Here is a 13306-nt window from a genome sequence, read left to right on the forward strand (position 1 = left end):
GGCCGGTCGAGTAGTACAGTGGATATATGGATCACTTGCAGAATCAGCAATAGAAGTGTTGGAGGATAAATTTCTGAGGGTGATAGAGACAGCATTGGATATAAGTTTCACAACATAATAAGCAGTCGCCGCTTCAAATTTAGAATAATCTGACACTATAGAGGTTACATGAGTGAAGTGATAATAAAAGGGGGGTAAAATTCGCACACCCCTATTTGCAAATGGCACACCTTTTAATTTTTTTATTACTATTTCATCTCACAATTTTTGACACTTCCTAAAATACCCTAAAGCCAGATTTTTTATATTTTTTTCCCCTTTTTGGGTCCTCTCTCTCACTCCCTTCCCCTCCGACCATCTTATCTCTTTCTTCTCCATGTACGAGCTCAAGCTGGGTTCCTCTTTCTAGCTGCGAGGTTAAAGAACAGAGACTCATTTGCAGAGCATTGGAAGAAATCCAACAGCCATGGATCCGAGGGCGGCGTAGACGGCTTCGATTTGGGTGAATTCGACGTATCCAAGACCTAGACCCCATTTGTGAATCTTCTGGCAGAGGTTGAATTATTAATTTCACAACTGGACATAGCTATTAAGGATTCATTAAGGTTTACCTCAATGAATTGGCCAATTACACCTCCAGAAGCATTTGCCAAAGCCTCTCTGGTAAACTAACGATTGTGACTTGCAAATGTAGTTAGTACTTACTGACCACCTGCAGCAAATTCCTAGAATCCCTGAATTGAAAGAAAAACTCTAAAACCACCACTAGAGAAAAGAAAAATTAACTGCTTTAGTCAAACCCAAATAATATTTGAACCACTCATTGAATTGACGACCTGTTTCAGATATGCCTCAATATCTTCCTAGTAGTAACTGCTGGCACATAAGCTGGGTTTCTTCTCCAAAAGTCATTTTCTGTTTGCATCACAGTCACAACAAGACAACCTATCCAGTCACAAACAAGGTTCAAACAAACAGTCCCACATGCTATTTTCTTTTTCTTTCAAGATTAATTCAACCCATACCCGATTTTGGCAGAGATCGGATTCGAAGTACCTCAAAGACGATCGACCTTGCAGAACCAGACCTGCCGACGTCAAGCAACAGATTCTGAACAGAAGCTTCAAGCCGGAGCTTCAGAGATCTGAAAAACCCAGACAAGCGCGTCGACGCGGATGACATCGGTTTCTTCTTCGGACTCCGACCGTCCCAACTCCGACGACCAGGACCAGCGACCTCTGATCATTCCGATGCCAGACCGTTCAATCAGACAACCTCTAGACCAGAAGTAGAAGCAACCATTTCTTATTAGTGTTCATTCATTCTGGGGAAGAAATGAAGAATAGAAGTTTATTCATATAGATGAACCAAGTTGCTGAGGGCAGAAAGAGAGCTGGAAAACTGATTGGGAAGTGTTTATTGATACTCATCCTAGTTCTAACCAGCTTGGGCTCGTACATGGAGAAGAAAGAGATAAGATGGTCGGAGGGGAAGGGAGAGAGAGAGAGAGGACCCAAAAAGGGGAAAAAAAATAAAAAAAATCTAGCTTTAGGGTATTTTAGGAAGTGTCAAAAATTGTGAGATGAAATAGTAATAAAAAAATCAAAGGGTGTGCCATTTGCAAATAGGGGTGTGCAAATTTCACCCCCCTAATAAAATTGTTGTTTCTACCTTAAAAAATAAAAATAAAAAATAAAAAACAATCGTCAAAAGATAGGTAGCATTTATAACAACCTTGTGCTAGTAGACCTGAACACTGGTTAGTTCACGTTGAGTTTTTCAGAATGTGGAATATGTTAGGATTGTGATCAAATATATATGTTGAATATTGTAGCTTTTCTGCTATAAGCTTAATAAGGTCAGTTAGCAATCAGTTTCTTTGTGGCCAGTTCTCTTACACGTGTACCTCATATGTTCTTTTCAGCTAGTATAAATATGTACTCAGCTTTCATTTTGTAATCAACCTGATACGCAATACAATTTCTCTCTCATTTACTCTGTATTTTCTGGGCTTCTCTATTAGAGTTTTCATGGTATCAAAGCCAGGTTACCCACGTGTGCATGCCTAACAGCCACACGGGCTCCACGTCACCAAAAAATTGTCCACGTGTATGGCTTGAAGAATTCGCCACATGTGCGGGGGCGTGTTGAGAATATATACATCCCACATGGGAAAAATGGGACCTTGCCTATGTGTTTATAAGGGTTTGGGCCACTCCATCCATTGCCAATTGGTTTTGGATGTGAACCCCAGATTATTTTTTCATGGTATCAAGAGCCAGGTTCGATCGGGATCAGATTTTGTGCCTAGCAATTGAGGTTCATGGAGCTATCATTCTCTTCTAGTTCTTCCTGCTAGTGTTGATTTCTGCAAAATCGAAGATTTCAACCTTGAGATAAGTTCATTCTTTAGATCTGGAATTATGAAAGTTCTGATAGTTGATATTTGTTGCTGATTTTTCTTTTTTGTTTTTTTTTTTGGTTTCGAAGCTTTGATTCTAAGTTTGAAGTAGTATGCTACTGCTCTTAGTCCAAATTCATGAGATTTGTTGAAGTTTGCTTCAGATTGAAGTTTGATGAAACCCTAGTTTTCACTTGGTGAAGTTTCAATACTTACTTTTGTGCAATTCTCGTTGACTTACTGTGAATAGAAGATTGTGGAAGATCTAGTGTTGATTTTGGAAGATATGGAAGTCTACAAATCCTAGCTTCTCATCAGAATTTGTTCAAGATCATATTAGAAATTATTGAAGATCATAGAGCTATTTTGTTGGAATTTATTTGTTCCTAGTGTGAAGTTGCTATACATTACATAGGCTGGAAGTTGTTAGTTTTTGGTTATGTTCATCTGCTCATCATTGGAGATCATCAGTGGTGAATTTTGAGTGTTGATCTGTGTTGCCTATCATCATGAATACCGATATTTACTTAAGAAATTGTCTACTGTCCAACTTCTGCAATTTGATTCCGGTTCACTTAGATGGCTCTAACTATGTCACATGGAAGTTTTTGTTAGAGACAATGTTAAGAGGTTGTGACCTAATGAAATATGTCGATGGATCATTTCCTTGTCCCTCACAATACATGATCACAAAAGAAGGTGGTGTCTTATCTCAAATGACAGCAGAGTACCTTACTTGGAAACAAAATGATTATGCTGTTATGACTTTGCTTGTTGCTACTCTATCCAGTGGTGTACTCTCTTTTGTTGTTGGCAGTAACACTTCTAGAGACCTTTGGTGTTTGCTTAAAGAGAGGTATGCCTCTACTTCTTGGTTTAACAAAGAGCAACTAAAGAGCAACTTTTACAAACTTAAAAAAGGGTCAGATTCTATTGACAACTACCTGGATCGAGTGAAGATTGCTTGTGATCAGTTGGCTACTGTAGGGATTCATATGACAGATGAAGACATAATTGTTTCTGTGCTACTTGGTTTGCCATCAGCCTATACTACGATGAAGACTATAATCAGGGCTAAGCATAACCCCATTTCAATGCAAGAGTTAAGGTCTCTTTTGCTCATTGCTGAAGCTGAACTTGAAGAGGTTGACAAGTCTCTTTCCTTGCCTTCCACTACTGAAATCATAGCACAAGATGATAATATCAAAGGGTCTACTCCTGCACCAACTCTTATTACAAATGCCAAATCTGATGTTAATTCTATGATGCCTACAAGTAGTGTTGCCTCTTCTATTGGATATAATGTGCATTCCATGTCTAATTCAAGTCCTTCACAATCTGCTGCTAGTCCTGGACCTCAGCCTCTATACATGACAGATGCTTCATCACCTTGTACTCCCACATTTGTTGATTATTTGCAGACATCATATCTGGGATTTCCTCAACCAAGTGCAAATACATGTCTCACCCAACCTACTGATTTCTTTGCTCACAACAATGGTGGTATGCTTCAACGATTTGGTGCTCATATGCCTCAAATGCAAACCAATAGTTACTTATTGCAGCTTGTAGCTCCTTCTACTTTCACTCCTTGTCATGCCTCAAATGATTATGCTGTCATGCCCTCAGTTTCTATCAGTAATGGTGCACCTCATTCAATGCCTAACCCTGGATATGGGATGATTAATGGGACTGGTAATGAAAATTTCAATGGAGGATGCATGGCTCAAAATAGTGGTTACAATCATGTCCCTCAGTACAACCATTCACAGCAGCAAGGGTTCTTTCTCAACAAGGATTCCTACAATGGCATGCCACCTCAGCAAGGTTTTCACTCATTGTCAACCAATATTACCTACTCAGCTGCAGGGTACACTGAAGACAAGATGAATTGTCCTAACTTTTCAAACAGAGGTACAAACTACTTCAACAGAGGTTGTGACTACAAGGATGACAACAACAAACCAAGAAGCAACAACTCATCTCCTCACAATCCCATTGTGTGCCAAATCTGTGGAAAAAGAGGACATTGTGCATACAACTGTTATCAGAGAAATTCTCAGCCCCATAATATTGCTTTGAGCTCATATGTGAAATGTCAAATCTGCAGGACTTCTGGACACATTGCTAAACTTTGCAGATACAAGCAGCAGTCACAAACCTCCTCTCAACCCAAGTCTGCTTCCATTGCTGCTCAACCAAGTTCCTGTTCTTCCATGCCACTTATTTCTCCTGGTTGAAGTACACATATGGTGTGATAGCTCCCAGGTTTATTCACCATGGTTTTCTACTCTTCTTAACAATTATACATATGTTCCAGCTTGATGATAGCATCCTCCCATCAAGCTGAGGAGGGGTGTTAGGATTGTGATCAAATATATATGTTGCATATTGTAGCTTTTCTGCTATTAGCTTAATAAGGTCAGTTAGCAATCAGTTTCTTTGTGGCCAGTTCTCTTACACGTGTACCTCATCTGTTCTTTTCAGCTAGTATAAATATGTACTCAGCTTTCATTTTGTAATCAACCTGATACGCAATACAATTTCTCTCTCATTTACTCTATATTTTCTGGGCTTCTCTATTAGAGCTTTCATTGTATCAGAGCGGCAAAATGAATAGGTTAGGTTTCTTCGCATTTTCAAGTGTTTTTTTTTTTTTTCATTTATGCAAGTAGTTGAGGTTGATTATCTCTAAACTGATAAAAAAAAAATTTAGCTACCCTCCCTAAACTATTATGTCAAGGCCAATTTGATATCCAAACTCTCAAACGTACCAATGTGATACCCAAATTCTTATATTGATATCAACGACGTACCTCCGTACAATTTCCGTGACGGCCCCGTCAAATTAATGATGTGGCAAGTACGTGGAGATAAAAAAAAGAGGTAAAAGACCAAAATAACCTCTTCTCTTTTTTTTTTTTTAAATTGAATTTCTCAACCAATCTCTCTCTCTCTCTCGCTCTGGCTCTGCCGCACTCTGCTTCTTTGGCCGGAATCCGCTGCTTCTCTCCCCGTACAGATCATTGGAGCAACATTTGCATATTGATTTCTTCACATAATAAACACCTAATGGAAACTAAAGCCACCAAGAGTTCATCAGTTGCTTCTTCTACGACTTAGTTTGGGAGCTCGAAGAAGACGGTGTGGGTTTGGACTGAGAGCAAGCGACGGCCGCCATGGAGAGAGGCTGGATCACCTTCGTGTTTCAAACTCAGAAACTTGCCGATGACTGGTCTTCAATTGCGTTGATAGATCCTCTTTTGATCAAAGAGGGAGGGATTTTCGAAACCGGAGGTATACAATAAATCACCAAATTTCATATGGTACGTATACAATCATCAGGCCACGATTTCAAGCCTTCGTCTTCTCTGATTCCAAACCAGGTATGGAGCTTTCCAAATTCCCTAATTTCAGCCCCCAATTATGTTCATTCTATATTGCTTCAAATTTTTGCGATAAAGATTAAAGCTTTAGAACAAAACAGTGGTGAAATTCTAGTTTGTGAGTAATGTCGTTTGCTTTTAGCTTCATAGTGGTGATTTTCTGTTCCTCCCAAGGAAAAGGAGGATACTTGAGAGGATATAGCAGTTTATGGTTTAGATAGTGCTCGAAAAACCGAGAATAGTGGGCTGGATGATTCTTTTCATTCTATGGAATCTGGACAAGTCCAGGAAACAATTGATAATGGAGGAACTGTACCCGAAAAGATGGATATTGAGATGACAGCAACTGATGAAGATAATGTAGTAGAATCAGGAAAAGGGGGTGGCTGAGAATGTTGTTGTTGATTTGCTGGATTGGCAGGTGATACCGACGCACAAATTGTCTGAATCGATTCGATAATGAGAGAGTTGGGTGCTTATTTACTTGAGCATTAAGGATTCATGGAATTGCTTGTTTGGGTTGATTCCCTCTGCTAATTGCTCTAGCTGTTCCATTTATGGTATAATCATTCCAATTCCAGGTTCTTTATTCATTTCCTCATTGAGATTTGGAGGATTTCTAATGCTTGGATGAGTTACAAACAAAGACACCAATCTCTAATAAATGGTTCTTTGCGAGTCTGGGTTTGCCTGATCTGGGTTGGATCCCATCAATTGTGTTTTTGACGATGACCAAACTCCGCCGAGTCAACCTTCCTAATCGTTCACAACTGCGGTGGACTCATTCCCAAAATGTTCTCTTTCACTTAATTGCTACTCAGCCCTTTTCATTTCTTTTGGTTGTTGTTCCTATCATGTAACATCGTCGTTAATCCACAGGAGTGCGAGGGACATGGATTTGTAGTAGGAAGTGGAGAGGTTCTCGGTGGAGTTAGTGATGGTTTGGGCGGAGGAGAAGGAGAGTAGAGAGAGGAAGAGTGAGGTTAAAGAAGAAGAAGCCATTTTACTTTGATTTCTTGGGAGAGAGTCACCATCGTCATCGGACTGGTCTTGGGCTAGAAAAAAATCTCAGAAGAAGAAGAAAAAGAAATGAAAAGAAAAAAAAAATGAATTAACCAAAAAAGAAAGGGTAAAAAGTCTATTTTGCCCTTTTTTTTTGCCCGCGTGCTTGCCACGTCAGCAGACAGACAGAGCCGTTAGAGATTTTTGACGGAAGTATCACGTTGATACCAAAATACGTGTTTGGGTATCACATTGATACTTTTTAGAGTTCGGGTATCAAACTGGCCTTGGCAGCATAGTTTGGGGACAGTGACTGAATTTTTCTATAAAAAAAATAACTAATGTCTCTTATTGCCTCTTAACCCAGACAAAAAATTATATAATTCCAGCCTTAAATCCTTGATGTTTATGGTGGTGTATATGATGTTAGGGGTTTTGCCCTTCTATGAGAAAAACAATTAGGAAGAGGCAAAGAAAAAAAAAGAATCAATGAATGATTAAGGGTGGTTCTAGTTGGACCTCCAAATTTGATATTTAGACCTCTCATACTTAGTACACCTCTAATTTACTTTTTAGAATACTTGAAAAACTAAGTAGACCTCCTTATTTTTACCAAAACGCCCTTGAATATGAGATCCAACAATTGGTTGTTCTACTTTTTATCTCTATCTTTAACTACGAGAAGAAGAATGAACCAAAATCAGAGCAATCTTATGAGTAGGTCTCTCCTCCACAAAAATTAATCAGAGGGTTGATTCTCAATCTTGATATATTGTTGGAATCCCTTTGAATTTGCTAAAAGAAGGATTTCAAGGGTTTTGGGTAGGAAAATTGAATAATAATTATATCATAATATTCAATTAATTTAGTTTAAGAAAATTCTAAATCAAATTGTTTTGGATTTACTTTTGTATTAAATAATGGGCCGTATATAGAAATTATTATTTTTGCTTAATTGTTTTAGGTAAATTATAAAAGAGTTTTTATCGCCACTAGGGTCAAAACTTTCTTGCACCGGACAAAATGATACCTAACTTTCAAAAGTGATCAAAATGATACCTAAATTTTTAAAAACAAATTAACTTGATACTCAACTTTCATAAGTGATCAAAATGATACCTAAAGTTTTAAAAACAAATCAACTTGATACCTCGGTTTATTTTTTGTAACTTTTTGTTAAAATTGATCACGTGTATTGCGATGTTTTGTGGGGTTATAACAATATTTTACACAAAACTTGTTTTTCAATTATTTTTTATTTTACTTTGTTAATTCTCTTCTTCTATCTCTATCTCTACCTCTCTCTCTCTCTCTCTCTCTCTCTCTCTCTCTCTCTCTCTCTCTCTCTCTCTCTTCCCAGTTTTCTTTGTTTCTTAGAAGTTGGGAAACATCCGAATTTTATTTGTTTCTACGATCGATGGTAGAAATTGGAATTGAATAGAAGATTTTTTTTTAATTCTATTTGTTAAAAAAAAAAAAAGAGTTTGGAACCCAGCCTAACTGGGAGACTCAGCCCTACGCCCGTTATTATTATTAATAGTAGTAGAAATATTGTACATCGAGGGGGACATAAAACCTAAACCTCGAGTACTAGTACATGAATCCTCGTAGAGAACATCCCGGATAATCACAGGAGTCTCCTCTAACCAATAGTCGTCTAAATAGTTAACACTAGCAAGGTGTGCCAATCTATGGGCAACAACATTTGCTTCACGATAAATAGATTGTAAATTTAGTGAAGAGATTACATGCAAATATACCTTACAATCCCCCACAATACAACCTATGTCAGAGAGATCCTCCACATCACTCTTGAGTGCGGTCACCACAGCGGCACAATCGGTCTCTATATCCACATTGTCCCAGCCTTTATGAATAATTAACAAAAGGCTAGCTCTCATAGCTTCTAGCTCCATCTGCAGAGCTGATCTAACCAAGGAAAATGGCCGTGCAATAGCAGCTAAGCACATACCAATATCATCTCTGATTACGGCACCAATTCCTCCTTGCCCAGTAGATTGAAAATAAGCACCATCGACAATCAATTTGATTGCCCAATAGATGGTTGACGGCCCTCTGACCACAAATCACTTCAATTTTTGGGCTTTATTTTGCATTTGATTTAACAAAGAAGTTAGAAAAAATAAACCGAGGTATCAAGTTGATATGTTTTTAAAACTTTAGGTATCATTTTGATCACTTATGAAAGTTGGTTATCAAGTTGATTTGTTTTTAAAAATTTAGGTATCATTTTGATCACTTTTGAAAGTTGGGTATCATTTTGTTCAGTGCAAGAAAGTTTTGACCCTAGTGTTGATAAAAACTCATTATAAAACTATATAGGCAATGTTTCTGGTGGCTTTCTCCGGGTACCTCACACAGAATGCTATACCGTATGGGGTACCGATCCAACTCCTAAATCATGTATCAAGAAGACAACGTTAGAGGGTAAACCGTACCGGACGGTTTACACCTCTCCAATGCCTGAGTGAGAAACTAATAGATGTGTATCAAGTAAATAGTGGACAAAGGAGTTATTACCCGTAAAAGGTGGTTGTGCTAATGTCTTTATACTCGAGCATGGGAAAGGAGTCTCCCCTGTCTTCGATATGGGACACAGGTTGTTCTTCTGATGCCATATCAGCCCTCTTGTTGTGTAAATAGATAGGATGTGCTGGCCTTGCCTCGGGCCCTGGGTGCCCGGGGTGGCATCCCATATGAGCCCCGCCATGGTGGGTCGTGAACCCAGCCCATGCCATAGTACCTAGGAGTACCGATGGGGCCCAGCTGATAGTGCCAAACTTAGTTGAGACTTCCCCAGTATGTACAAGTCCCCAAGTTCCCGTTCAAGATGTTTCTTGGGTGGGGACTTATTATTATTTGGTCTCAAGGTTTGGCACTAGTGTGCCTATAGGGAGTCCCCCAAGTTCCCGTATAAGAGAAATCTTGAGCGGGTTACGCTGTAGGTAGGTAATCTACGCGCTAGGATAGGATGAGGGTTGAGTCTCCGGTACCAGATGGGGTGGAGAGGGGACTTGGCTCTGATACCCGAGGGGATAGAGAATTTGAGCCTCCGGTACCCAATGGGGTAAAGAGAGAACTTGGCTCTGATACCCGATGGGGTAGAGAATTTTGAGCCTCCGGTACCCAATGGGGTAGAGAGAGAACTTGGCTCTGATACCCGATGGGATGCTGAACCTGTCACCGGGGCAGTTGACCCCGAATGCTATTCGACAAATATATAGTATGATGGCCATGTGGGACTTGTGCCAACAAGGGTGGCCTTCCATAAATGAATTCCGCGCGGTACACAGGGTCTTGTACTCAAGGAAGTTGTCCTGTGCGGGTACGGTGACATTTGCCGCTAGGGATTACGAACCACTAGTTACCGACATGCCTTCCTCGATGAGCAAAAGGTGGAGGAATAAAGTATTTCTAGCTGGGGGCAGTGGCAAATTAAAAATAAGAGGTGGCAACTGACCGGTACCTTCCAAGCTATCGGGGACCAGGCCTATACTTTATCCGAGGTAGAAAGGAAGAGGATAGCCCGGGTATATGATGTTTGGACAGAGAAAGAGAGGAGCTCTTATAGATTCATCCGGCATTCTATACTTTATAGGCTAGGGCTAGGATGGCTCCCCGGTAAGGCTTAAAAAAAATTTATTTTTGCATGTCACTCGTCCTTTTTACCTTTGACTAACCTTGGAACTGATTGCAGTGAAAGCGCCGAAGAGGAAACCCTTGAAAGGCAAAGAGGAGGACAGAATGGATGATGATCAGTTGATGGATATGCTGATGGGCCAGGGAGAAGACGCCCTTCACATTGATGTCGACCTAGGGTCGAAGGGTATGGGTCGATCCATTGAAGAGACCCTACTGGAGATCACTGATACGGGATATGGGGAACCTGATCTTGACGCTCCAGTGACCCAAGTCGTGCAGCCTTCTACTGCTAAAGTCATCCCGATAGCTGATATCAGGATGGGAAAGGTACCTGGCCCCTTGTCTATTTCTTCTCGCTCCACTGGGAGCGATGAGGATTGCTTCCGGGTGAGAAGAAAAGATCACATAGGCACCGGCACCGAAGTGATAAGTAGGAGGTGACGTATACCGGTCGGGATGTTAAGGGATCCGGTGCGAAGAGGCAGAAGAAAGATCACCCGGGACCAGAGTCATCGCCTTCGCTTGGCTTGTTGTCTCCTGCCATTCCGGTAATCCCCAAGAAGCCTATCAAGCAGCTGTTGAGTGAGTATGGGGTTGCTAATGCAAAGTTCGTGCGGTCCATGCTTAGTGACCTGAAGAACATTGACCTCGACCGGGTGCGGGCCAAGGACAATACACCTAAAGAGAATCGTCGTCTCGCCCGGGAATCCATGATGCGGGTATGGTTTTGCTTTACCCTTGCAACCGATTATTATTGTATATATATTTTAATCGGTGTGTTTGCAGGCACTCTTCAATGTGTACGCGATTGATGCCAGCGAGGAAGATACTCATCTGAAGGAGGAGGTTAGCAATCTCTTCGGGCAGGTGAAGTATCTGCATGGCGAGAAGGCCAAGCTGGAGAAGGAGCGGGACTCAATGATTGCCGAGATGGACGCGGCTAAGCAGCGAATCGTGGAGATTGAGGGTAAAATCTCTGAGGCGCGAGAAGAGGTGAAAAGTGCTCGGGACTCTGAAAAAAAAGTTACGGAGTCTGCCATGTCATGGAAGGAGAAGGCAGACTACCTGGAGGATCGCCTTCTCATGGAGAAGCACGAGGCCGTGGAGGAGTACAAGTCCTCCCAAGAGCTCATTGCTATGCTAACTGCTGCTCAAGATAAGGCTGTCATCATGAAGTTCAAGGAGTGGGTGGCGGCCGGGTACTTGGATGAAGCCAAATTCAAGCGGGCTCTTCTTGAGAAAAAGAAGAAAGATCGGGAGGCGGTGGTCAAGTCTGGTGCCGGTGGATCCCAGAGTACCGGTGGCGAGCAGTAGTAAAATTTTTTTTTTTTTTTTTATGTAGAAATTATCCGTTTTGAACAATTGTCTAATTCCTGTGCCTGGTAGTCCAGGCTTTTTGTGAATGGAAATTTTTTGAATTTGAATGGGAATTGGAAAGGAATTAAAATTTCTAGGATTTTGTACCTTAAGCGTTTGCTTGCATCACTTATTACCGGAATAGAGTAACTGACAATAGCTATGTCCGGGAATGTCCGGGGTAGGTAAAAAAAATGCTAGAAATGGTCCGAATAATTCATTTTTCCATTCAAATACCACATGGTGGTTAAATACAGAATGAGTACCCAATGGGTAGCTTGCCATAGCTGTATGGTCAAAAAGCAAAAGCTAGGACAAGATGCTCCCGGAGCTACTTGTAATAGTACCGCAGGCGCTGGGTATTCCATGGATGCCTGGAAACGACCCCGTTCATGTCCCAGATGAAAAAGGTTGCGGGGCCTACCTCTTCAATGATCTCGTAAGGGCCTGTCCAGGATGGATCCAGTCCCCGGGCTCTGGGTAGACTTGCTTCATGACCCAGTCCCCCAACTTCAGTGTTCGGGATTGTACCTTGGCATCGTAATAACGAGCTATCCTCCGCTTGTTTGCCAAGTTATGCATGTGTACCACATCCCTTCGTTCCTCGAGTAAATTAGCATCGAGGTGTGGGCCTTCTGAGTTGGTACCCACATCGAAGTATTCGATCCGGGGATTCTGGATTTGTGTTTCAATAGGGAGTACCGCTTCTGATCCGAAAGCCATGCAGAAAGGGGTCTCTCCGGTGGCCTTCGTTGTCGTGGTCCTGATAGCCCACAACACCTCCGGGAGTTTAGCAGCCCAAAGACCCTTGGCTTCGTCAAGCTTCTTTTTCAGTATTTTCTTGATTATCTTGTTGACAGCCTCGACCTGACCGTTGGTCTGGGGGTGAGCCGGGGAAGCATAGAGGATCTTGGTGCCCAGGTTCTCTGTGTAAGCCCTCAACTCATCATTGTCAAACTGGGTACCATTGTCCGTGACTATGGTGTCCGGGACTCCAAACCTGCAGTAGATGTTCTTCCATAGGAAGTTTTTGACCTTTTCCGTGGTGATGGCGACGAGAGGTTCTGCCTCCACCCACTTTGTTTGGTAGTCCACAGCGACAATGGCATATTTGAACTGTCCCACTGCTGTGGGAAGTTTACCGATCAAGTCCAAACCCCACTGACAGAACGACCATGGTGCAAGGAGGATGGAGAGGGCAATGGGCGGTGCCCTTGGGATATTTGCATACATTTGGCACTTGTGGCAAGAACTGGATATTGTTTGGGCTAGGGCCGACATGGTTGGCCAGAAATATCCTGCCCTTAGGGTCTTATGTGCAAGAGATCGGGCTCCGGCATGGTTATCGCATACACCAGCGTGTATGTCCTTTATTATTTTGTGACCTTCCTCTGGTGTTACACACTTCAGATTGGGAAAGCAGTGGCCTCTTCTGTACAATTTGCCATTCATGATTGTGTATCAAGCTGACCTTAAATGTAGTCTTCTGGCCTCGACC

At 41.5% G+C, this 13306-nt stretch overlaps 1 protein-coding gene across 1 annotated transcript; it reads right to left on the bottom strand.

The window, feature by feature from the left end:
• Positions 1-8285: 8285 nt before the first annotated feature.
• Positions 8286-8759, bottom strand: LOC112170820. Its single transcript, XM_024308111.1, has one exon. It carries the CDS (start codon positions 8757-8759, stop codon positions 8286-8288), a length of 474 nt encoding a protein of 157 aa, XP_024163879.1.
• Positions 8760-13306: the final 4547 nt, after the last annotated feature.

The sequence above is a fragment of the Rosa chinensis genome, chromosome 6, assembly GCF_002994745.2.
Source record: "Rosa chinensis cultivar Old Blush chromosome 6, RchiOBHm-V2, whole genome shotgun sequence".
Taxonomy (NCBI): Eukaryota; Viridiplantae; Streptophyta; class Magnoliopsida; order Rosales; family Rosaceae; genus Rosa; species Rosa chinensis.

Excerpts from the sequence above, each read along its gene's own strand:
- LOC112170820 (XM_024308111.1), bottom strand. The coding sequence starts at position 8,759 with ATGTGCTTAGCTGCTATTGCACGGCCATTTTCCTTGGTTAGATCAGCT.